The sequence below is a fragment of the Camelina sativa genome, chromosome 4, assembly GCF_030686135.1.
Source record: "Camelina sativa cultivar CO46 ecotype springtype chromosome 4, ASM3068613v1".
NCBI classification, from domain to species: Eukaryota; Viridiplantae; Streptophyta; class Magnoliopsida; order Brassicales; family Brassicaceae; genus Camelina; species Camelina sativa.
The window spans coordinates 4,230,121-4,257,545 of NC_141883.1; the positions used below are offsets into that span (position 1 = coordinate 4,230,121).

Sequence of the window (27,425 nt, forward strand, 5' to 3'; positions counted from 1 at the left end):
GAAAGAAGTAACTATGAAATAGTTCAAGTCTCTTAAAGAGAAAATATTTGGACATATAGTCCTTACACTTGATAGTGTAAAATGAGTGAGACATAAGTGGATCGGTATGAGAAATAAAGTACGTATAGCAGTACAATGATTCTTAGAAAATACTTATGAGAGATGTACTCTCTTTTGGTGGAAGCAACTATTCTCGATCCCTTATGAGTTTGACAATAAGAGCAAGACTTGATTCAGTCTATCCCTTAAAGTGATTATATTGCTAAAGGTAATATTTTATCGTTCTTGAGAACATTGTAAAAGTGATAAAATGTTTTGATGCCCTTTGACACCTTTGGGGAGAAAATGGTGAGAGTTTATCTCTATGAGAGAATCATGTATATAGATCATTGTTGTAGATCTTAAGGATCTCATTGTAGGTTGAAAATAAATCGGGAACAAGCTAAGAGAAGATCTTAGGGTTGTGTAAATCCGAGATTGAACACTAATTTTAATTGTATTTAAGAAGTATTTTCAACAAATTTTGAGGACGTACGCATTTGTTGAACCTCGTTAAAAGAAAAATTATATGTCTCTTATCTCTTCAGCACTTACAAGTGGTTCTTGTTAAAAGAAAGGTACAAGAACAAGTGCAAAATATTTTGATGATGAAAATATTATCCGATCTCTGGTACAAACAATCAATGATGAAATATTACTCCTGAAAGATGGAGAAATCAGATTTTATAAGATCAAATTTTTCATGAAATTTCTTGAGGTTATGGATTTACATCTGTTGGAAGAGATGTTATCTCAAGATGCTTACATCTTACATAGAAAAATGGTCTTTTATTACCATACTAAGAAGAAGAGTTGAAAGAGAAAGTTTTACAAGGAGATTATAAATAACTCCTATGTATAAGATGATTGTTTGGAAGATTGTACGTGAAAGAAGATTTGGGCTTAAAGTTCAATAGATCTTCTATATGAAAAGGGTGCAAATGACTTGAAGTTCAATGACCCGAGAGAATATATGATGATCATATGAGTTTGTAAACTCAAGCTCTGTTTATTACAGTTTAGAAAAGCTGATATATATGATCACAATGTATAACCTGAAGATGATGCTTTCAGGGGGAGAAATATGATCATGTGTTTGGTTGTACTCTTTTTTCCTTATCATGGTTTTTATCCCATTGGGTTTTTTCATGAAAGGTATTTAACGAGACAACAAAGAACACGCAAAAGATAAACATGTTGAGAGGTATTATGATTCCAATGGTGAAAGACTATCATCTTCAAAGTCGTTGATATACACTGATGAGACCATGAGAAATGAATATAATGATCAAGATGAGTCATTTAAGAGACCAATAGCCTACAGAAGAATGGTGATGTACGGTGATATACATGTTCTATACATTTGTTCAAGTGAAGATTTGGCGAACCATTTACCAAGGCGTTTTTAACAACTACTTCAAGAAGTTACTTCATCATATTGGATTGCGACATTTTGAAGATTTCAAGTGATGTACTCAAGAGGGGGAGTAAAAGCGCGCTCTTATACCCTTAACCATGGTTTTTCCCACTGGGTTTTCCTGGTAAGGTTTTTAACGAGGCAGCATCTCATATGCGCATTAGGGATTACATTTTAAAAATGGTCATCCAAGGGGGAGTATTATGAATGATTATATTGTTGTATGGATGCTCATTATCGGCCCACTCTAAACCCTAATATTGTTTCCCTATATATATGTTGTATCATATGGAATAGAGAATAATACAAGAGAACAATTTCCTAAACCTCTTGTCATAACACAATGACATTTATCATGAAAATTTGATAATGATAATGATGAGAAAGAATATGAAGAGTAAGGAAACAGTGAAAAACAAATCACGAAGACATAGATGGTAGTGGTCAATTAAATATGAGAAAACAAGATTAATTCATGATTATAAAAATGCTTTGTTTGTCTGATGAAAGAAACGGTTTAGGATATGCTAGGTCACCAGTTTGATCCGCCTCGCCTGGACGTCCAATTAATTTCATGATTCTTTTGATCAGATTTGAATTTTTAACACAAGTGACTTTTATAGTTTGAAAAATTTTTGTATCTGAAATAAAAGTATAAAATATTCACCAATCAATTGTAATCTAAAATTTTATATAAGCTAATATTTCATAACTGTCATCAATCATATATAATGTTTACCAAAATATATCAAATAACCTACGCCTAGTGTGGGTTCAAAACTTAGTTCTCTTAAATAGAATATTCCAATGATTTATACAATTTCCAAAATAAATTTTTTAGTTTTCCATTTATTGTTACAAAATATCTACTAATAGGCATAAAAATATATTATTAGGCGTTAAAAGAAATAAAATTTTGGCAATTTATCACACTTAATTGTTTTACAGCTTTGTTACTTACCAAATAAATGAGTAACATCAACAATCCAAGGACAGATTTTTGGTATCTATCATCTTGGTACCAAAATTTGAGATTTTTTCAAAAGCTGGCGCACAAAATGTTACTTGAATTGCTTGTTTCTGTTTTAGTAGTTCGATTGTATGCCACGTTGAGTTTCTTAAATTGGGCTTAGAGCATGCATGCACTTTTTTTTTACTCGCTGTCTTTTAGATATTTTTGTGTAAACTTTTCACAATTTATCAAGAATTATGAGAATATTTTTTTTAAATTGTTGTTATATGTTTTTAAATTAACACTCTTTAAACCTCTTTTTTTTGGGGGGGGGGGGGGGGGGGGGGGGAATTCATCTCTTTAAATTTGTGTAATCGATTTTGTGTATCTAGATATTTTTGGTTCAAAGCTACCTACGCACTAAAACATTAAGATTTCTTTTTATAATTGAAAACCCTACTTGAAATTGACGATAACCATTAATAGCATCGATTTATGGACATATGTTTTGTTGATCATTAAGAGGGAGATTAAAAGAGAGAGAATCATAAAGATTTGGTGTTAGAGAAACTGAAAGTGTTGAAGAAAAGCTTAGAGCATCAAAGAGCGAGTGTCGATTATAATCGAAGCATTGAGTGGGGAAAAGGAAGAGAAGATTAGAGAAGAAGAGCTTCTAGAGATGGTGGAGAAGCTTAAAATTGAATTGGAGGCCGAGAAGCTAAAGACCTTGCGTGCTGAGAAAGATAGTGTTTTAGGTTAACTGTTGTAAACTTGTTAGTATTGTTATCGTTCTATGTTAAATCATTTAGGTGGCATATATTCTATATCTTTAATTTACAAATTTAAGAAATTTAGGGTCGTATTGCAAAACTATAAAAAATCTTTTTCCCTAAACAACGTATGAGCCGCTATTCTTAACGCTTTTTTGATAGGTCACCAGTCCGATCCACCTCGCGTGGACGTCCAATTAATTTCATGATTCTTTTGATCAGATTTGAATTTTTAACACAAGTGACTTTTATAGTTTTAAAAAAATTTGTATCTGAAATAAAAGTATAAAATTTTCACCAAATTGTAATCTAAAATTTTATATAAGCTAATATTTCATAACTGTCATCAATCATATACAATGTTTAACAAATATATAAAAATATACTGTTAAGCGTAAAAAAGAATAAAATTTTGGCAATTTATCACACTTAATAGTGATTTCCGAGATCTTATTGTGCAGTTGAAAATAAAAATTTTACCTAATCACGGGTCATATTAAAAAACTTTCACCAAACATGTTCAAAGTTTAAAATAAAAACAAACAACAAACATAACCATTTCTTATACATAAAATTACAAAATTAACAATATAAAACTTACAAAATAGGTGTTTTTTGCAAGCCATCATATTTAGCATATGATTTTATTGCATAACATTTTAGCCAAAAACTTTTAAAAACAATCATATAAATTATATTTTATTCTAAAATCTTATTATATAAAATTGGGTTTTTAAAAGTTAGCCATTAATAGGATTTTGACATGTGTAAAAGTTAATATTTACTAGGATGGATTTGAAATTACAACAAAAAAAACAAAATATTTTGTTTTAAACAATATTAATAATGTAAATATATAATTATCAAAAAATTACAAAATTAAAATTTTCTAAAATAATTTTAAGAAGATTATATATAAATATATACATATATTTCATAAAATTCGAAATTATAACATTTATTTTTAATTTTAAGTTATTAATTCCACAAATAGAAATGAGATTAAGGAAATATACAGTTAATTATTAGTTCTAAATTTTGTAAATACTCACTTCTATATAAACATAGATCGTCTCATATTTTTCATCTAACAAAATAATTTATTCAAAAATATTGTTTTCAACTTTGTTCTATTAGTAAAACTTTTTTAATGGAAAGGTACATTTTTCTTATTTTTTAAAACCAAAATTTTCTCCAACTTTCTCCTTTTTCAGTTTGGAATAGGTAAGATTAATATGGTGACCAAAAAAAAAAAGATTAATATATTCAACTTCTTTTTCTAATACTGTAATTTTCCCCTATATAATAAAACAGAAATACAAAACTTTTTTTGTAGACTATATATTTTTTATAAGTTGGTTACAAAATATGTTATAAATAGGTTGGTTACAAAAAAAAGATATTAATTGGTCAACCCATTGGCTATATGAATACACTTAAGAATATCTCAAAGAATCTATACTAAATAAAATAGAAGTTATAAGCTCCTAAGACTGTCCACCTAGGATTTAAAACATCCAACTGAAATTCGACATGTCACTAATTAACATTTCTTTAAATTTTCAGAGTTTTCTATATTAAGATTTTTTTAAACAACCAATCGCGATCAGACAACCCAATGTTTAACATTTTTGAAATTATGTTAAATTTCTATGTTAAAATACTTATAAATAAGTGTATTCACAACGTCCCACATCGGCTAGAAAAAATTGCACAATGGCTGAGAACCATTATAAATAAGACTAATATGTTTCCAACTACGAATGAGAAGGAAGTTTGATTTACCAGGTGTCCAAATTTAAAACTTTTAAAAGTTTAAAAATATTATAAATACCTCCATAGAAAGTTAAAACTATTATAAATATTCAAACTCTATAAGAAATTTAAGTATTATTAATATTTAATTCTAATTTTTTTTAAAAAGTTCAAATATTATTTATATTTAAACTTCATGGGATGATTAAAAATATTATAAATACCTCCATAGATAGTTTAAAATATTATAAATATTTAAAACATCCAATCGGAATTCGACATGTCATTAATTAACATTTTTTAAATTTCTAGAATTTTTTATATTAAGATTTTTTTAAACGACCAATTGAGATCAGACAACTCAATATTTAAATTTTTTGAAATTCTGTTAAATTTCTATATTAAAATATTTATAAATAAGTGTATTTACAATTTCCCACATCAGCTACAAAATTTTAGACAATGTCTGAGAACCATTATAAATAAGACTAATATGCTTCCAACTATGAATGAGCAGGAAGCTTGATTTATCAGGCGTCCAAATTTAAAAATTTAAAAGTCTAAGATATTAAAATTATTAAAACTTTTTAAAAAGTTCAAATATTATAAATATTTAAACTTTATAGGATGTTATACCTCCATAGAAAGTTTAAAATATTATAAATATTTAAACTCTATAAAAAGTTTAAGTATTATTGATATATAACTCTCAAAAATTTAAAACATATTTTTTATGTATGACTTTATAGATGATTTATTATTGTTTCTGTAAAATTAATTTTGGGTCAAAGGAAGAAAGATTGACGTCGCAAGATCTTGGTTTGATGTTGTTTGAGTTAATTTGTGAGGTTTAAAGAAGAATGATCAATGACAAGCACACATGTTTTATTAGTTATACATGTGTTCATATTACTTTCTCTACAAGTAATTTGCAATTTTGTACTATAAGGATTTTGGCTTGAAAAGTTTCAATATGTGTGAATCTAAAACCGAGTAAGTATACAGGTGAAAGTATCAATAATTGGGTGCATGTAGTGACTAAGCTGGTCCATGAATGCAAAACTTTTACGAGACAAGAGGCAATGATTTTGGTCTTAGAGTTTGATGGGTTAACAAGTTGTGTGGTAGCCTAAAAAAAGGGTTTTAAATGATTATTCAGTGGAAGAATGCAAGGAATCTGAAGAGGAAGAAGAAGAGTATAACAAAGAACCAGACGGTAAAAATAACGATGATATTTATCATGAAAATTTGACAATGAAAATGATGAGAAAGAATATGAAGAGTAAGGAAATAGTGAAAAACAAATCATGAAGACATAGATGGTAGTGGTCAATTAAATATGAGAAAACAAGATTAATTCATGATTATAAAAAGGCTTTGTTTGTCTGATGAAAGAAACGGTTTAGGATATGCTAGGTCACCAGTTCGATCCGCCTCGTCTGGACGTCCAATTAATTTCATGATTCTTTTGATCAGATTTGAATTTTTAACAAAATTGACTTTTATAGTTTGAAATTTTTTTGTATCTGAAATAAAAGTATAAAATATTCACCAATCAATTGTAATCTAAAATTTTATATAAGCTAATATTTCATAACTGTCATCAATCATATATAATGTTTACCAAAATATATCAAATAAACCCACGCGTAGTGTGGGTTCAAAACTTAGTTCTCTTAAAGAGAATATTCCAATGATTTATACAATTTCCAAAATAAAATTTTAGTTTTCCATTTATTGTTACAAAATATATACTAATAGGCATAAAAATATACTGTTAGGCGTTAAAAGGAATAAAATTTTTGCAATTTATCACACTTAATTGTGATTTTCGAGATCTTATTGTAACATCCGTGAATCGAAATCCCGGTTTGGGGATTGCATCGGTCGATGCAGAAGGTGCATCGGTCGATGCAGGTTCAGTTTTTTGCGCTTTGACTTAAGTTAAACGCTACGTTTTAGGTTAGGAAAACCCTTAAGTCGTGTTTTTGTCTCATTCGATGGATTTGGCCGTTTTTGAGAGAAAACGAAAGAGAGAAAAGTTTCTTGAGTGTTCTTGAGGATTTTGGGTGATTTGAGGCTGTTCCTATAGAGATCTGTAGTTGGGATCGTTGTAGGAGCTTCCTGGAAGTGTTTTCTTGCTTGTTTGAGGTTTAGATTCGTCTTGGCGAAGGTAAGTGCAGGACCATGGCTTATCTAAGCTAGAGAACTCTCTAATTTTCTTGTTATGTGTTGTTAGACTTGTTATATTGTTATTTGGGACGTTAGGAAGCTTTCTTGTGGCTTGGTATCAAGTTTTGGGGTTGTAGGAACGAAGATCCGGCGATAAGCTTGGGGAAAACACGATGCTCGGCATTGCATCGGTCGATGCATAACTTGCATCTAGGGTTTTTCGTGTAAAACTCTAGGGTTTTTTGTGTTATGTCGAGCATGCGTCGGTCGATGCAGCGAGAGTGTCGGTCAATGCAAGTGAATCGAGCATCGTTCGATGCAATCCTGTGTCGGTCGATGCATCCCCATGTGTTGTCGGTCGATGCATGTTGGTGTCGGTCGATGCAGAGTCCTGGTTTGTTATTTGTTGTTTGTTGATTGTTGTTTGATTGTTAGAGATGACTCTATTGCTTGTGTGTATAGCCCAGTAGATGGGAGGATTGCCTTACTGAGTGTTTATTAAATACTCATGCATTGCAATATGTGTTTGTGGTGCAGGTAAAGGCAAAGTGTGATCGTGGAATCAAGGAAATGAAGCGGCAGCAAGTGGCTGCGGATGTGGCAGTGATAACTCTCTAATTTACATGTTTTTAGCATCCTTTTTTGTCCATATTTTGCATTGTTCATACCCTTAACTTAGCATTTTTAGGTCATTAACTGTAGGAATTCACTTTTAGACCATTTAGGGTGTTGCATTTTTGCATTTGCATGTTTTGGATGAAAACAGGTGCTAAAGAGCCTAAAATGGGGGAAAACAAGGACAAACACGAGCATGTACTCGAAGGAGCCATCGAGCTAGAAGAACAAGTCCAAACCCCAACACGATCGAGGAAGATCCAAGAACCGGAAGAGCAACCCGAAGATCTACCCGAGGAGTAACCCGACTTCACCCTCGTGTACCCCATCGAGTAGACCATCGGGCAGGTCTGGGAAGCTAGGTCAAAGGGGTTTCCATATATAAACCCCTCCTCTCCTAACTCGCAAACAAGCACGCCGCAGACCCTCAAACCAGAGAACGAGAGCTTATGTGAGAGAATTGAGCGACTCAAACACTTTTCCTTTCGTTTTTACATTTTCTTTCATAGTTTTTATCGTTTTTCTTAGATTTTTATCTTGTACTCTTTCTACTCTACTCTACCGTTTATTATAATGCAATTTTCATTCTTATTCGTTGCTTTGTTTCTTGTTATTATGTCTGAGTAGTGTAGTAAATTTTCTAGGGATGGGATAGATGATTTTGTGTTCTTGATCGGTTAGGATGCCTTAGTTTGATTGTAAACGTTTGATAGATTTCCTTCTAGGTTGGTGTTCTTAATGTTGTCAACAGACCGAGAGGTTGAGATTAGTACTAGGGTGTTTTACCACCGAGAGGTGTAGATGAGATGCTTGAATATACCAATGCTAGAGGTTCACTCGCTCTGAGTAAGAGATTAGATGAGTTAGGGTTTACTGACAATAATGAATTGATCTTAATGCCTGCTTGGTCATGTTTCTGCAATGAGAGTTGGGTAGGGAAGTGATCAAGGTTGATTGTTGCTAGTGCGAGAGTGTGGTGACAAGGTTTTAGAGATTCATTGTCTAGGAAATATTTGCTTGAGGCATGTAAGGCATATGTACTGGTCAAGAACACTTAGGATTCAATTACCCCATCCTTAGAAGCTTTCGTATTTTAATTGTTTGCATTTTCTTTCATTACTCGACCATTTACCCAATCAGGTACACGATAACCAGTATCGAGTAATACCTCGAGCTGTTCATATCCCATTTGCTTACTCGATCACCCCACACGATCATGTACTCGATTATTTGCATCAAGTGCTTAGGTCGTGTGGTTTCTTTGTTTATTTACTTGTCTTTCATTTATTTTAGGACTGTTAGATCAAAACCCTATCTACTTGGCTTGACTTGTAACGTTCTGATCATATCGTTCCTGCTAGCAATAGACAACCATTTGGATTGATAACCCTTTGTACTACAACTGCATAGGGAATTGATACCCTGGGTGAAAACCTGTCTATCAGAGAGCACATGGACGTTCTTTGTCCATGCTTAAGGAGAAGACGCGTCTCGGGACTGAGCAGTTTTCGGGTGGTACAGACCCTACTGTTGCGGATGCGTGGAGGACGAGTGTGGAACGTAACTTCCATACTCTGAGATGTCCTGAGGAGTTTTGGGTGGACATAGGGGTCCATCATCTGGTTGGTGATGCTCATGTGTGGTGGAGATCAGTGGCTTCTAGGAGAGTGCAGAGGGAGATGTCTTGGGCTGACTTCATCTTGGAGTTCAACCACAAGTATTTTCCTAGAGAGGCATTGGACCGGTTGGAGTTCAGTTCTTTCAGTTGTCTCAGGGGACACGGTCAGTGCGGGAGCTGGAGTTGGAGTTCAGTCGACTTCTGTGTTATGGGAGTCGGGCTATAGAGCCTGAGGAGGCCCAGATCAGGAGGTTTATGAGGGCTCTTCATGATGACTTGAGGGTCCATTGTAGAGGATGTAGTTATGCTACACGTGCAGAGCTAGTTGAGACTGCAGCAGAGATTGAGGACGATATCCGGGCACAGTCAGTGGCGGTTAGTCCAGCAGTTCAACATAGGCTCAGCATCATGGAGGTTCTAGCAGGGGCGGCAAGCCTATGCAGGGAACCAAGAGGAGGTGGGAGGCTACGCAGACGCAGAGTGGCGCGGGTTGCTTCAAGTGCGGGTTGCTAGCTGTCTCAAGAGGAGTGCTCCGATGGTAGGGGCTCGTGTATGCTATCATTGCAGGGAGCCAGGGCACATCAGGCCCTTGTGTCCTAAGTTTCAGCAGGCAGCGGTGGCAGCGTTGCAGCAGGTGCAGCATGGAGGTCAGCAGGTGGCACGGATTGAGCAGGCGCCACGAGTTTGCACAACTGCAGAGACTGGTGGAACCAATGCCGGGGTGATCACAAGTATAATTTCTGGTACTTAAACTTTGTGAATTCTAGTAGTTTCAGATTTTATGCTTCCTGTGATAAAAGTGTTAGGTTCTCAACACATGAGGTTTGTGTAGGGACCTTGTTGGTGGGCGGGTTTAAGTCCCATTTATGTTTGATTCTGGAGCTTCTCATAGCTTCATTACTCCGGAGTGTGCAGAGAGCGCGGGAATCAGAGGGGATCCTAGGGAACGTATAGGAGTTGTCAGAGTTGTGGGAGGCAAGTTCCTGAGAGTTGTTGGACGAGGTAGAAGAGTTGATATTCAGATCGCAGGAGAGTCATGGTCAGCGGATTTGCTTATCAACCCAGTGGAGTTGTATGATGTTATTCTCGGGATGGATTGGTTGCATCGGCATATGGTGCATTTGGATTGCTATCGGGGTAGAGTGGAGTTTGAGAGTCCAGGAGGGAAGTTGGTTTTTCAGGGTATTAGACCGACTTCGGGGAGTCTCGTGATCTCGGCTGGGAAGATGATCGAGAAGGGTCGTGAGGCTTATTTGGTTATTATATCTATGCCGGAGTCAGTGGTGAAGTCTACGGTTAGCAGTATTCCTGTAATGGAGGAGTTTGAGGATGTGTTTCAGTCACTGCAGAGATTACCACCATCTCGGTCGGATCCTTTCACAATTGAACTGGAACCGGGGACGATGCCGTTATCCAAGGCTCCTTACAGAATGGCTCCAGCGGAGATGGCGGAGCTGAAGAAACAGCTAGAGAGTTTGTTGAGTAAGGGAATCATCCGTCCTAGTGTATCACCATGGGGAGCGCCGGTGTTATTTGTGAAGAAGAAAGATGGGAGTTTCCGGTTGTGTATTGATTACCGAGGGTTAAACCGGGTTTCAGTGAAGAACAAGTACCCTCTTCCCAGGATTGATGAGTTGTTGGATCAGTTGAGGGGTGCTACTTGGTTATCATCAGATACCGATAGATGAGGCAGATGTGCGGAAGACTGCTTTCAGGATGACGTATGGGCATTATGAGTTTGTGGTGATGCCTTTTGGGTTGACTAACGCGCCAGCAGCGTTTATGAGATTGATGAACAGCGTGTTTCAGGAGTTCCTGGATGTGTCTGTCATCATTTTCATCGACGATATCCTGGTATATTCTAAGAGTCCTGAGGAGCATGCAGTGCACTTGAGGGCAGTTTTGGAGAAGCTGCAGGAGCAGAAGTTGTTTGCTAAGTTGAGCAAGTGTAGTTTTTGGCAGCGTGAGATGGGTTTTCTGGGTCACATTGTTTCTGCAGAGGGGGTTTTTGTAGATCCGGAGAAGATTCAGACTATCAGAGATTGGCCTAGACCATAGAATGCCACATAGATCAAGAGTTTCCTTGGTCTGGCAGGTTACTACAGGAGGTTTGTGCAGGGATTTGCAAGCAGATCACGTCCGTTGACTAAGTTGACAGGGAAGGACGTTCCTTTTGTATGGTCACAGGAGTGTGAGGACTACGCTAGTGTTGGCTTTGCCTGAGCAGGGAGAACCTTATGTGGTTTATACTAATGCATCCAGAGTTGGTTTGGGATGTGTGTTGATGCAGCATGGGAAGGTGATTGCCTACGCTTCGCGGCAGTTGCGGAAGCATGAGGGCAACTATCCTACTCATGATTTGGAAATGGGTGCTGTAGTTTTTGCCCTGAAGATTTGGAGATCTTATCTTTATGGCGCTAAAGTACAGGTGTTTACAGATCATAAGAGTCTTAAGTATATATTCACTCAGCCTGAGCTGAACTTGAGACAGAGGCGGTGGATGGAACTTATGGCAGACTGTGATTTGGAGATAGCCTATCATCCTGGTAAGGCTAACTCGGTTGCAGATGCTTTGACTCGTAAGAGGGTGGCTTCGGCTCAGGAGCAGGAGATGGAGTCTCTGGTAGGAGAGATCAGTGCTTTGAAGTTGTGTGCTGTTTCACAGGAACCGTTGGGTTTGGAAGCAGTCGATAGAGCAGATCTTTTGAGTAGGGTGCGGTTGGCTCAGGAGAAAGATTTGGGGCTGATGAATGCCTCAAAGGATGTTGACTCAGAGTATCAGGTCTCAGATAATGGAACTATCTTGGTGCACGGTCGGGTTTGTGTGCCCAAGGATGAAGAGTTGAGGCAGGAGATTCTGAGAGAGGCTCATGCAAACAAGTTTTCTATTCATCCAGGAGCGACTAAGATGTACAGTGATCTCAAGAGGTACTATCACTGGGTCGGGATGAAGAAGGATGTAGCTAGTTGGGTCGCGAGGTGCGATGTGTGTCAGCTAGTGAAGGCTGAGCATTAGGTTATTGGCGGTTTATTGAAGAGTCTATCCATTCCTGAGTGGAAGTGGGATATGATCACTATGGATTTTGTGGTAGGATTGCCAGTGTCACGGACCTTTGATGCTATTTGGGTCATTTTGGACCTATTGACTAAGTCAGCACATTTTCTGGCCATTAAGAAGACTGATGGAGCAGCGGTCTTGGCTAAGAAGTATGTGAGAGAGATAGTCAGATTACATGGGGTGCGAGCGAGCATTGTGTCTGATAGGGATTCTTAGTTCACTTCGGTGTTCTGGAAGGCATTTCAGGTAGAGATGGGCACTAAGGTGCATATGAGTACAGCTTATCATCCCCATATTGATGGACAGTCAGAGAGGATGATCCTGACGCTGGAGGATTTGCTGAGGATGTGTGTATTGGACTGGGGTGGCCATTGGGCAGATCACCTGAACCTGGTAGAGTTTGCTTACAACAACAGTTATCAGGCGAGCATTATGATGGCTCCATATGAGGCCTTGTATGGGAGACCATGATGTACACCATTATGCTGGACTCAGGTGGGGGAGAGGAGCATGTTCAGGGCAGATTTTATTCAGGAGACCTCAGAGAAGATTCAAGTTCTCAAGTTGAACATGAAGGAGGCTCAGGATAGGCAGAGGAGTTATGCTGATAGGAGGAAGAGAGATCTTGAGTTTCAGGTTGGAGACAGAGTATACCTCAAGATGGCCATGTTGTGGGGTCCGAATAGGTCATTGTTAGAGACTAAGTTGAGTCTGAGGTTTATGGGTCCATTCAGAGTGATTGAGCGGGTGGGACCGGTAGCATATAGGCTGGAGTTGCCTGAGGTTATGTGTGCTTTCCACAAATTATTTCATATTTCTATGTTGTGGAAGTGTCTCTGTGAGGATGATCAGTTGTTGGCTAAGCTTCCTGAAGATCTGCAGCCTAACATGACTTTGGAGGCGAGACCAGTGGAAATTCTCGAGAGGAGGATCAAAGAACTTCGGAAGAAGAAGGTTCCTTTGATGAGAGTCCTTTGGGACTGTGATGGTGTGGAGGAGAAGACGTGGGAGCCTGAGGCGAGGATGAAGGCAAGGTTTAAGAAGTGGTATGAGAAGCAAGCCGGGACTTGAACTTGTCTAGCCTGGTCCCATCTGTAATCCGTGGCTGGAGCGGGAATGGAGTATTCCAGCCCATCTCTCTTGTTTACTCGGTCACTTGGGGTGGTTGGTTGTGCGACTTAGTAACAAGATGAGGTGGTGCTCGGGGTACAAAGTTTCCGTGAGGCAGGGTTTTGGGGAAAGTTTACTGAAATATAAGTTTCCAAAAGTGGAAAGTGCTAAAATGGAAAGTTTTATGTGAGTTAGAATTTGTCCATTTTGGTGGAGGAGAGCCTAGGAAGGCTTGTGTGGCCTTAGTGGCGGACTTTTGAGTCATTGTGCCCGTGTGTGGCAGTCTTTTTAGACAATGTATGGCCTTTGTGGCGGGCTGTTTAGTCAGATGTGTGGCCTTTGTGGCGGGCTGTTTAGCCAGATGTGTGGCCTTTGTGGCGGGCTGTTTAGCCAGAGTGCTTGTTTAGGTGGTCCTTCGGGACAGATGATCTTTGTGACGGTCCTTCGGGACAGATGGCCTTTCTGGTGGGCTGTTTAGCCAGAGTGTCTGTTTAGGCGGTCCTTCGGGACAGATGGTCTTTGTGATGGTCCTTCGGGACAGATGGTCTTTGTGACGGTCATGTTTAGGACAGTTTGTTTGGTCTTTGTGACGGTCCTGTTTAGGACAAATTGTTTAGGTTTGGTGGCGGTCCTGTTTAGGACATTTGTTTGGCCCTTGTGGCATGTATATGATCCTTGTGCGGTCATGAGGTATTCCAGTGAGGGGATATGTGGTTGGTAGGGCATTGAGATATCTTACGCGAACCACGGGAAAGGAACCTGGACAGGGATAGGACTCAGACGTGTTCAGAATTGTTTGCTCGCGACTCTTGGGAGACTTAGGTTCTCCTAGTACTGCCATATTCTGAGACTTTATGGCTTGGGAGTATGGTTGGTATATCGACTTCGGATGATGATCCGGGGGCGCGCTGTAGGGTAGCAACCTGAGAGGCAAGTATTGGACTTCCTTATATATTATGGCATGCAGGCTTCGGCCTGATGAGGAGCCAATATTATGGCATGCAGGTTTCGGCCTGATGAGGAGCCAATAAAACTCAAGGTTTAGGCCTCCGAGTAAAGGAAAGTCCAAAAGTCGAGAGCAAATAATGCCTAGAGCGTGAGTCTATCGCCTAGAAGTGACCTTTCGTAGTTCGGTCGGAGGAGTGCAGGCCGTGGAGACGGTTGCACAGGAGTCCTTGGCTGATGGTTATTCGAGATTCGAGGACGAATCTAGATCGGTGGGGGGAAATTATAACATCCGTGAATCGAAATCCCAGTTTGGGGATTGCATTGGTTGATGTAAGCTCAGTTTTCTGCGTTTTGACTTAAGTTGAACGCTGCGTTTTTGGTTAGGAAAACCTTTAAGTCGTGTTTTTGTCTCATTCGACGGATTTGGCCTTTTTGAGAGAAAACGAAAGAGAGAAAAGGTTCTTGAGTGTTCTTGAGGATTTTGGGTGATTTGAGGCTGTTCCTGTAGAGATCTGTAGCTGGGATCGTTGTAGGAGCTTCTTGGAAGTGTTTTCTTGCTTGTTTGAGGTTCAGATTCGTCTTGGCGAAGGTAAGTTCAGGACCATGGCTTATCTAAGCTAGAGAACTCTCTAATTTGCCTGTTATGTGTTGTTAGACTTGTTAGATTGTTATTTGGGACGTTAGGAAGCTTTCTTGTGGCTTGGGATCAAGTTTTGTGGTTGAAGGAACAAAGATCCGGCGAGAAGCTTTGGGGAAAACACGATGCTCGACATTGCATCGGTCGATGCATAACTTGTGTCGGTCGATGCAAGTGCGAGGACGGCGCGTAAAACTCTAGGGTTTTTCGTGTTATGTCGATCATGCGTCGGTCGATGCAGCGAGAGTGTCGGTCGATGCAGCGAGAGTGTCGATCGAGCATCGGTCAATGCATTCCCATGTGGTGTCGGTCGATGCATGTTGGTGTCGGTCGATGCAGAGTCCTGGTTTGTTATTTATTGTTTGTTGATTGTTGTTTGATGGTTAGAGATGACTCTATTGCTTGTGTGTACAGCCCAATAGATGGGAGGATTGCCTTACTTAGTGTTTATTAAATACTCATGCATTGCAATATGTGTTTGTGGTGCAGGTAAAGGCAAAGTGTGATCGTGAAATCAAGGCAATGAAGAGGAGGATGTTCTAGGGACTCGATTGGTTGTTGTCTGGCATTGCTAGGTTGCTAGAGTTGGATCATTAGAAACATTGATAGGTTGTTGGTTCTATGATTCCTGTTATTTGGATATTGGTTATTTATATTATTGGATATTGGTATTGTTATTCCGCTGTTGATTGTGATTGTGGTTAGGTGGCTAGTGGGTATGGGACCACTAGTTATAGTTTATTTATTATTTATTATTATATTATTATTATTTTATTTTATTTTTTTTAAAACGGGCCGGGTCGTTTCACTTATTGTGCAGTTGAAAATAAAATTTTACCTAAACACTGGTCATATTAAAAAACTTTCACCAAACATGTTCAAAGTTTATAATAAAAACAAACAACAAACATAACCATTTCTCATACATAAAATTACAAAATTAACAATATAAAACTTACAAAATAGGTATTTTTTTCAAGCCATCATATTTAGCATATGATTTTATTGCATAACATTTTATCCAAAAACTTTTAAAAACAATCATATAAATTATATTTTATTCTAAAATCTTATTATATAAAATTGGGTTTTTAAAAGTTAGCCATTAACAAGTTTTTGACATGTGTCAAGTTTATATTAATCTGAGATTTTGACATGTGTAAAAGTTAATATTTAATAGGATGGATTTGAAATTACAATAAAAAACAAAATATTTTGTTTTAAACAAGATTAATAATGTAAATTTATAATTATAAAAAATTTACAAAATTAAAAATTTCTAAAATAATTATAAGAAGATTAAATATAAATATATACATATATTTCATAAAATTCGAAATTATAACATTTATTTTTAATTTTAAGTTATTAATTCTACAAATAGAAATGGGATTAAGGAAATATACAGTTGATTATTAGTTCTAAATTTTGTAAATACTCACTTCTATATAAACATAGATCGTCTCATATTTTTCATCTAACAAAATAATTTATTCAAAAATATTGTTTTCAAATTTGTTCTATTGGTAAAAATTTTTTAATAGAAAGGTACATTTTTCTTATTTTTTTTTAACCAAAATTTTCTCCTACTTTCTCCTTTTTCAGTTTGGAATAGGTAAGATTAATATGGTGATGCAAAAAAAAAAATTAATATATTCAACTTCTTTTTCTAATACTGTAATTTTAAATTTTCTATTATTTCTATATTTATGCCAAATTAATTTTCTTCTGATTTCTCAACCTTGATTGGTGGTTGGTCATAGAACTTTTTTGTGCAAACATAATTGTTACGCTTTATTCAATCCGAAAGGGAGATAAGGAGTAGAAGCTCATCAACCTAATGGTTAGATAAAATAGGCTAATCAAACACAAGCTTACAACAAACATAGATATATAGATTGGAAAAAATAAATTGTTGTTGATAGATCCATAGGAGTTCTGAGACTGTGACACCCTGGTTTGCGGATAGGTTTAAAAGAATTGATTTGACAACCTATATCACCAAGCATAGCACTTATCTTTTCGATCAAGGGTCCTGAGTGAACTCTAGAGTTAAGCGTATTTGAACTGGAGTAGTTTCAGGATGGGTGACATTTCGAGAAGTGATTGTGGGAGCTGTGCGAGTGAGAACAAAACACATGGAAATATCATATGGTGATTTGTAGAGTTGGTAACAAGTATTTAAAGCCTTTCGGACTTAACAGACCGGTCGACGAATATGGATAGGCCATGAGTAGACATGGGGCCCACTAAGGAAGGTGGGACCATGGACGTGGGTTCACTAAGCAAGGTGGCAGTCGGGGCATTCCAGAGACAAAGGCTACATCATGGTGTGTAAAACACTTCCACGAATACATTTGAAAATTTAACATTAGTTACTATCAAAAGATTTTGTGACGTTAAAAAAAGGTCTTTAGTTTCATTAGATGTTGGAGCAAGCCATTTTTAAATAGCTAAAAAACGTGAACATGCTCTCTCCATACATGAGGAGGTAGAGCCGAGGTTCTCTCTATGGTGGAAGAGGTTGGACGCATGGTTATCTCCCCAAGGGAGGAAGATGGAGGAGGTTGACGCAAGGTTATCTTTTCAAGGGAGGTAGGTGGAGACAAGGTTCTCTTCATGGTGGAGGAGTTTGGACGCAAGGTTTTCTCTATAGGGAGGAGTGCGGAGTCGAGGTTCTCTCCATTGTTGGTTATACACTATTGTGATGATATATAATTGATTAGTATACTATGTAATATATTTTTTACTCGAAATATTTTTTGAGCCAATAATTTTAGTAATTAAAAATGCTATGCAAAACTGAAAGTAAAAAGATATATAATGGTTGGCTTAATGTGTTCATACAGACATTTTCTAGGTGGTGGTAAAGAATATATTATAATACACAGTATATTTAGGTGTAAAAATATGATTTTAATGGTAACATACATAAAAGATTTGTTAATGGATATAAATCTGTATATTATAGCAAACATAAAACTTATAAATAACGTACAACAAAATTTAATATATTTTTCTAAAATTTAATTTAGTTTACAAAACTTTAAACCCGCACAACGGGTGAATCCTTATATAATTATAATATAAATAAAAAGAATTTCAATCATCAGTGCTCTCGCACGAATCCTAATCTAGTTATTTATTAAATGAAAAGTATTATAATAATCAAAAGTGTTCAAAGCTGAATTTTGCATCATGGAGACAAGATCTTTATAATGTCCAAAGTGGTTTAATCTCATTATATATTATGATTCACTATTACTCATGTGGACTTAAAAGTGTCATCGTAGTCGCTTTATTCATTCGATTACACCTAATGGTATTGTTTTTGCAGACTTTTTAATTAAATATTTGAGTTAATTTTTTTGTTGATTGTTTAATTCTTCAATTTTTCTGTTAATTAGATAATATTTGATTTATCAATGTATTATCTTAAATGAACCTAAAAAATGTGACTTAAGTTATACGTAAAGGTATATGTTAAGAGAAAGTTTATTTTATTTAAAAGTATTTTGAGAAGGTTAAATACTAGCTAATTTTAACTAGATTAAATGAAAGTACAATCTGACCTTAGGAATTATAGGAAAAGAAGAGAGTATATGTGTAACTTTATATATCTCTCAAACTTCAATAATTATTTTAGTGTATTTGTCAAAATTCTCTAAATATTATTATTGGTCATCAATTATTCTTTTAATAATATTGTACCGCTTCAGGCATTTGTTTGGCAGCTTTGCTGCCTACCAAAAATTCGGCATTTTTTATGGCAAGTACTCTCGGACTGTGTGACAACGACAGCTAGCCTGAGACGTCGTGGTATGGGCTGTGATATGGAGTGTGCACGTTGTGGAGTGACGGATGAGACAATCAATCATGTCCTTTTCCTATGTCCTCCGACATGGCAGGTGTGGGCTTTATTCCCATTTCCGACAGCGCCGGGTGGTTTTCCTTCAAATTATATCTATGCAAACATGGACACTTTGTTCAGGAGGTCTCAACAGATCCTTTCGGTGGAAATTTTTCCATGGATCATATGCTATATTTGGAAGGCTAGAAATGATAAAATTTTCAGTAATTTGGACTCAAACTCTTTAGCAATTTTAAAGATAGCGGAGGAGGAGGCCAAGCTTTGGTCTTTGGCACAGGAGGACTCTTTAGGACCCACTCAGGATGTTCCTAGGCCGATCTCTGGTACTATGGTCAATGATGTTGCTACAAGCAATAGATATGGAACCAACTACCGTTGTTTCATGGATGGATCTTGGAAGGGGACTGATCAGTTTACTGGCAGAGGATGGCACTGCATTTCTCCTGAGGGGGAATTTCCCACTATGAGTGCATTAAATTATCGTTGTAGTTTATCACCCCTTCGTGCAGAAGTAGAAGCCTTTATTTGGGCAATGCGGTGTATATATGATTGGTGCGGATAATGAAAAAGTAACATTTTTCACGGACTGTTCTGATTTGGTGAAGATGGTGTCTTCGCCTTCCGAGTGGCCTGCTTTCAAGACTTATCTGGACGTTATTGAAGAAGACAAGGAGGAATTCTTATCTTTCTCCATAGTTCTAATCCGCAGATCACAGAATGGTAGTTCGGACAAACTGGCACGACGAGCTACAATGGAGTCGTATCAAATTGACCTATGTGAATGGTTTTCCTACAAATTGGCTTGTTTGAGCTGATTCTTGTATTTTGTTGTCAGGAAAAAAAAAACAAAAAAAAACAAAAAAAACAAAAAAAAACAAAAAAAAAAACAAAAAACATTGGACAATTATTTAGTCTACTTAACTTTTTTTTTTAATTTACATATTTTGCATGAACTATGAATTAATAATATTTCTATTTTTTCTAACAATTAATACAAGTTTAATACAAAAGAATATCATATGATAAAATTTAGTCAAAATTTAGCAGGACGAGCTACAATGGAGTCGTATCAAATTGACCTATGTGAATGGTTTTCCTACAAATTGGCTTGTTTGAGCTGATTCTTGTATTTTGTTGTCAGAAAAAAAAAAAAAAAAAAAAAAAAAAAAAAAAAAAAAAAAACATTGGACAATTATTTAGTCTACTTAACTTTTTTTTTAATTTACATATTTTGCATGAACTATGAATTAATAATATTTCTATTTTTTCTAACAATTAATACAAGTTTAATACAAAAGAATATCATATGATAAAATTTAGTCAAAATTTAGCTTTAAAATCAGAAGAAAAAAGAAAAATTATTCATTAATCATTTTATTAGAAAGAAGACATGTAGTATAAAATAAAATGTCGACACGAAAATTTGTAACGTTGCATATCATCTCTCTAGCTCTGTTAATAATTGTCTTTTGTTCAAATCTTTTTCAATATTCATTTTCCTTAAATACATATTATTACACTGAATAATAAAATTATTATATATAGGGAGAGTTACTATAATATTACATAAAAGGTTTCTTATTACAAAAGTAGCACACAATTGTTGGTAATTACTAGACTAAATTTTGTACCCTTAGTACCCTTGAAACTAGTATTGGGAAAAAATGTAATTACGGCTAATGCCATTAGTGGAAAAAAAACATTGGGAACTGGGAGAAAGTCTACCAATTCTTTGATGGTACATTTATTTGAAGGTGTACGTCAGATTTTATTGGTATACTTAGTTGTAGTGTTGGTACACTTATGGGTTAAGGTAGATCAATTTGATAGATATATGATTTCGTTAGATTAAGTTGGTAGAGGAATTGCCCTTGATGATAGACTTATGTTTTTAGCGGGTATATCGATAGACGTAAAAGGGTGGGAAGATATTTATGGTAGGCTAATGGCCTGTTCCGACAGATTTATGCGACAGACCTCGTCCTGTACAGATATTCTTGGTATATTTTGTTTGTTTTTTGAAATAGTTTTCGTAGTGTATTGGTAGACTTCTAGTATGTGGTAGATTTAGTAGGCATTTTTGACAGCTGTAAAGTCTTACCGGAATAATACGAATTTGTTTGAGCTGGCAAAGACAGTCTAGCGTTGCGATAGACTTATTGGAAGAAGATTTACGACAGTCTAAACACTTCTGTTGTCCTTCCGTATCAATGGTGTTCATGTAATAAAGTTTGGAGCAGATTAATCAATCGTGTTCTGTTTTTCGGTCGGACCAATCGTGTTTTTCCTACTCAGTTTCGGAAATCTTTCCTCTGGGTTCATCCATGGAAGAGCAAGATATCGTTTTGGTGTGTGGGAGGTGGAGGGTAGACAAAAAGCGATGGTTGTTTGATGTTGATACTAGCAAAGGGTGCAGGATTATAATTGCCGATAAAGAAACGAAGTTTGAAGACTTTACTGCTATGGTGTTCGATGACTTTGGTTTCTGTGAAGGAACTTCCGGAATACAGTTGAGCTATATGTTAGATAGATATAAAAAAAGTGGATGTTATATGCCACCGGTGATTATTTCGAATGGTCGGCAGTTTAAAAATTTTCTCAAACACTGCAGGGGTGAACAAGTCCAGCTATGTGTTGAGATTGAAGATAAATCTGGTGAAACCTTGTTCGAGGAAGTTAAACCGAAAACCACAGAACCAACACCCAAGACCCCTGAAGTCGTTGTAGATGATTTCGTAGGCGTGGCAGAGGAAATGGGAAAGAAAGATGAAGAGTACGAGAGTCGGAAGGTAGACGGTGAAGATAATGTAGGAAAGGATGTAGATGACGATGAAGCAGATGACGAGGAGAACAGTAGATTTGATTACTGTGACGACAGCGATGGTGCAAGTTCAGGGGATGAAGACTATCGGCTGTACTCCAACTTCGCCCCGGATGGAGCAGAGGAATCATTGGACGACGGACCTGGGGTGGTTCTTGTAGAGAGTAAAAGGGGTGTAACAAAGAATCAAATATCCGTACCCGCAAGACTAACTCTGCAACTGATGCAATTGAGAAGGAGGTTCGCAAAATAGAAAACGGAGGTGGTGATATTGCTGTAGGGGATAAGTTTGATAGCAAAGAAACGTTGGTGGCAAGGTTGAGGGTGTTGAGTGTATTTGATAAATATGATTACAATGTTCGATATTCAACGCCCAGTGTTGGGTAAAAGGTTGTAAATGGAGAATACGGGCTTCAACCTTTGGTGATTCGTCGGTGATGCATATTCGCAAATATTGTCGTGAACATACATGCTCTGTTACGGAACGATATGGCCGTAGCCGTAATACTACACCACCAATCCTAGCTCATTTATACAAGGATTATGTTGGTGGTGTGGGAGGTTCTGTTGTGCCAAATCTTGTTGGGGAAGGGCTCAACCTACGATATGGTGTACAGGTGGGCGACAATAATACTTAAAATGCAGTCTTTTTAATATGTATGGGGGTACAATAAAATTCCTTGATTTGTATTGGCGAGGATGAAGTAGGTATAATAGGTGTATTGGGGTTTTGTCATTGGGGTACATTTAATAACAAACTGTAATATAAGGAATGGTTTACATATGATGGTCTATAGAGTGTACAGGGAGTATTTTCTTATGTTACTAGGGGGCTTTGTGTATGTGAAGACGTAGTGGAAATAATAACAAACAGATCGTAGCTTTAGTTTGTTGGTTTTCTCAGAAATTAGATGATTTTATGGGCTGCACTACACATATATATAATTCGATCTAGTTGTATTTTTCAGTGCTGATGTGTTTCACTGACCATTTTCATATAATAGCTTGGCTACTGGAAAGCACATCGTACACTTATAAAGGCGCGGGAGTATGTTAGGGGTACACCTGAAAGTGGATACGCTGAGTTACCTGCATATTTATACAGGCTGAGGTGCTCTAATCCGGGGACCATTACTAGACTGGTCGTCGATGCAGAAGACAGATTCAAGTATGTTTTCATTGTGATTGCTGGATGCATTAAGGGTTTCAGGTATATGCGGAAAGTTGTAGTTGTAGATGGAACCTTTTGGAAAGGTGAATTCAAAGGGACTCTTCTGATAGCGACAACACAAAATGGGAATTTTAATATATTCCCTTTGACGTATGCGGTTGTTGATATAGAGAACGACGAGTCGTGGGAATGGTTCTTTACGAAATTAAGTAGTGTAATTTCTGATGATGAAGAGCTTGCACTGATATCTGACTGGCATAAATCTATTGGTAAAGCTATCGGTAAAGTGTACCCCTTGGCAAGTCGTGGAATCTGCACTTATCATCTTCACAAGAATATTATTTAGAGATTTAGTGGGAGCAAAACATTCCGGCTGGTAAAAAAAGCAGCTGCAGCGTACCGTGTAGTTGATTTCGAAGAAATCTTCCAGAAAATTCAAGAAGCGAATCCGCAACTGCATGCTTACTTGCAGCATGCAGATGTATCCAAGTGGAGCAGGGCGCACTTTCCTGGTGATAGGTACAACTTCACCACGAGCAACATTGCAGAATCGCTAAACAAAGTACTGAATCCTGCGAGAGCCTATCCCATTGTAGAGTTATTAGAAGCGGTTCGGAATATGTTGACACGTTGGTTTGCTACAAGGAGAAAACAAGCCACCGCAATGCCAACTTTACTCACCAAAGGAGTGGAGAACCTGTTACGGGTATGAGATTCATTAACATATCCATCGATATATATGTTAACGAAAGGAGTGGAAAATGGTAGTGGATATGTTGTGTTCCTTGGTTATATGAACTTACGCTTTCATTTACTCATAGGCACGTATTGAACATTCAAGGCGTGTAAAGGTTCAAGAAATTGATGAAGATCGATTTCAAGTAAGTGGTGGTACCTCTACGCATGTTGTCAATCTGAGGTATAAGAGGTGTTCATGTAGGCGTTTTGATCTAGATAGGATGCCATACGTACATGCTATCGCAGCCGCATATATGGCCAACCTATCAGTTATAATCCAGTTCCATCCATACTTCCGCAGAGACAGCCTTTGCAGTGGTTATGCGGACTCGATAATGCCAATAGATACATCCTGCATCGTTCCTACTGATGTTACATCGTCCAGATGTAAACCACCTTTAGTTAGGAATCTTCCAGGAAGGCCAAAGATGTCGAGGATGAAGTCTTTTTTCGAGGTTGCGTTGGAGACGAAGCGGCCCCGTAAACAGAATGCTTGTTCTCAGTGTCAACAGGTTGGCCACAACTGTACAACATGTCCAGCTAATATGTAGTGCAGGGGCGACAATAGACGTGTTCTCTTTATCTGGTGTGCACTTCACATTTGGTCCGCAACAATAGTAGTACTATATTAACGTCTTTGGTGAGAGGAGGTCCTTATCATCGGTTATTAAATGTTGTCAATAATTTTTGATGTCGTGTGAGGATAATACTCGTTTTTCCTAAGTGCCACCATCGCTTTTTGTAACATGTTTAGGATGAACCTTTTGAATTTGTAAGCCCACCGTTAAGTTTGACTATAATTGATGGAGAAATTGGTCCCGGCAGCCCTAGTTGGGCCTATTACTCGTGTGGGCTTTTTAGGAATGTCAAGCAAACGGTTTAGTGTTTGAATAAGATACTTACAAAAGCGAAAATATATCTGTTTGTGTATTTTATGTGGTCCATTAGAGAGGTCATAATGCGATGGAAGGATATTTTTGCAAATGTTTTAACTACATTCATTGTACATGTCAACGGACCAAAGAGCTATGTTACTTTTACCGTTTTTTGGATGTACGATTGATAGCAATTATGTACGTAAATCGTAGATACTATTGTTGTGTACGTACATATATAACGTTGTACTAAGTTTTATATTTTGTTGACAAAATATAACCATATATTATCCAGAATCAGCGTAACATTCGGTTCATTCAGAAGTACAAACACACTGAAAAAAAAATAGATAATAAATTGCATAGATCTGTGATGGTTTTTCAATATTCTAAACTCCTTGAGCTCTCCCATTCGACAGTCTAGTTCCTTTCTTCTTAAGGCCCTGCATTCTCCCCTACGTGCTCCAATATATGTTTTATATAGTAACGTCCAGCAAATTCAGATCTGCAGTAAATAGAGAAAGTGTATTAACGTATTTGACATTAACAACATATACAAGTAGATTTCTTTATAGAAAAACAAACAGCTTACATCGCCTTATGATGTTCCATTCCTACGAATTCTGGTTTTATATAGATTTTCGAAGAGGCAACTGTGTTGACAAGACATGGTACACCTACAGAACATTTAAAAAATAAGATATATATGGTTTCACAAACTATTTTCCTTATCTGATCTATCAAATCGAACGTACCTTCGTAGCTTTCAACCTTCCAGAACTGCAAAATACAAAAGATGGGTTCGGATGTAAAAGTAAGATGACACCCGTTTGCTTCCCAAGCATTTATGAAGCGAGCTGCATAAGCATCTATGGCACGACACTTTAGGGTTTCATTCCTACGATTTTCTCTTGTTAATATAGAGGGGGAATAGGAAAAAACTTTAAATGAAAATATATTCTAAAGGTAGCACAAATCTCCTTTACCCCCCATTCAGTAGGGTGAAGACAACTTCATTGGCCGCATTTGCCCCCTCCAGCAATCTTTTGTCTTCCACTCCAACTACACACCCACAAACATCTGATTCGGGGAAGACATATACTTTAAACGTTACAATTAATGTACTTTGATATGAAATGGTCTACTAACCTAATTATTTAGTATCAAGGCTAAAAAACTAGTAATGTGCACAAATATATCATTTAGGTAAAGCAAACGTTTTTTAACATTGTTCCAACAATTTGTGTAAAGAAAATTTTAAGATAAGTGTACCGAATGATATGGGATGGGTAATTCTCCCACGAGATATATCACCCAAATCCTCGAAACGGAAGTAAAGTTTCTGATTAACCGATCGGAGCAGATTCATCGTTGACTCATCAGTAAATTTGATTTGGAAAGGATGATGTGTATTCCTCTCCCTAAGGGTTGACCGGATGATCATGAAATTCCTTATTTCATACCAATCACCATCATCGATATACTTCCTCAATTTCTTGTAGGTCCCTGGTAAAAACGCCACCTCGATTGTCTCACCCTATAAATTGCATATCAATCGTGTATTAGACCAGTGTTAGATTAACAACTTTGTGCAAATATTTTACAAAGTGAACTGGTCTAACCCGTTTATCAACAAGGAGTAGAACCCGCTTTTGAAAGAACTCAGTAACAAACCACGAATGCAAGACCTTCGCATGAATACACCAATTCGTTCTTCGTGGTTGAAGATCAGCGATGGCATCAACTCTAAATTTCATGGTTTTCTATGATAATTTCCTGTTAATTGTTTCTACCCTGGGTTTGGAAAGGAGACAGGGAGATGCTATTTAAATAAAACAAAGCGTCACCACTGGTACTTTCAACTTACTAGCGACTCCCTCTCTCTCCTTCTCTAATAAGCGCGACTCTTTGCTTTCTTTGGTTTTCGGGTGTATATTTCAAATTTACTTAATTACGGTTCGATTGATGCATCTACGTATGTTATATTACATCAATAACGTTATGTACTTACATGGAACATGGTATTGGAGACGTTATTATATTGTAAATGCAATATAATACTCATTGTAAATGTTCTGGCAAGACGACCTTGTTGGGCATATTTTCTTGTTGTTGTATTCCTATTTCCTCTTGTAATTTCTTTTTGCTGTATCTTTTATACCCAACTTGTGTTAGAGGGTATGTCTCCATTATGTATTGTATCCTGTATAATTACACGTACACTCACAAGTAACAATCTTGGGTACGTTTAGTCATAATTTGGGTCGTAGTGTACGTACAGACAACTCATTTATGTTGTGTATGTGGTATTATTTTATTATCTTGTTGATATATGCCTTTTTCCCCTTCTACTTTCTTAATTACGTTATGGCGCCCAACCACTTCGACAAAATAGCTTGAATGGTTGAAAATAGTCTTATCTTAGTCACAATTTGGTTCAAATAACCAAATCACAAACGACTTTACCAAACGAATGCACAGTTGTAACAAAACTATACATTAGTCATACCTAACGTAAACACCTATGTACCCAAACACACTTTGTTGTACACACACAATAGGCAGATTTATCAATTGTGTATATTGGTTTTGCATAAGAGAACAGGAACAAAAAAAAAGATACAACATTAGGTGGTACATGATTCAAAATTACTACAAGAGAAAACCATGGAAACAAAAGGTTTTATTCAGTGTGCGTAAACCCGTTGACGAAGATATAAGTACTGGATTTGATAACAGAAGACCTTTAGATAAATGTTTAGGGCGAAACATCTAAGGAGATAATATAACTAAAGGATCTCGAATATAGCTTTCGCCAACCACCAAAGGCCGCAATTTGTTCACACCATGTCATAATC

General features: G+C 36.9%; 3 protein-coding genes across 3 annotated transcripts; 2 read left to right on the forward strand and 1 right to left on the reverse strand.

Moving 5' to 3' along the window:
- The first annotated feature begins 18,924 nt into the window (after window positions 1-18,924).
- LOC147945341 (uncharacterized) lies at window positions 18,925-19,777 on the forward strand. Its single transcript, XM_087509210.1, has 2 exons — window positions 18,925-19,473; window positions 19,568-19,777. The coding sequence occupies exons 1-2, from the start codon at window positions 18,925-18,927 to the stop codon at window positions 19,775-19,777; spliced, it is 759 nt and encodes a 252-aa protein (XP_087365336.1).
- A 1,509-nt stretch (window positions 19,778-21,286) lies between these two features.
- On the forward strand, window positions 21,287-24,243 carry LOC147945342 (uncharacterized). The gene is made up of 6 exons (XM_087509211.1): window positions 21,287-21,483; window positions 21,574-21,934; window positions 22,161-22,400; window positions 22,788-23,235; window positions 23,344-23,660; window positions 23,776-24,243. Exons 1-6 carry the CDS (start codon window positions 21,287-21,289, stop codon window positions 24,241-24,243), a joined length of 2,031 nt encoding a protein of 676 aa, XP_087365337.1.
- A 759-nt stretch (window positions 24,244-25,002) lies between these two features.
- On the reverse strand, window positions 25,003-26,324 carry LOC147945343 (uncharacterized). Its single transcript, XM_087509212.1, has 6 exons — window positions 26,190-26,324; window positions 25,840-26,104; window positions 25,554-25,647; window positions 25,323-25,465; window positions 25,160-25,244; window positions 25,003-25,072 (listed from the first exon to the last, which is right to left on the reverse strand). The coding sequence occupies exons 1-6, from the start codon at window positions 26,322-26,324 to the stop codon at window positions 25,003-25,005; spliced, it is 792 nt and encodes a 263-aa protein (XP_087365338.1).
- Between the last annotated feature and the right edge of the window lie 1,101 nt (window positions 26,325-27,425).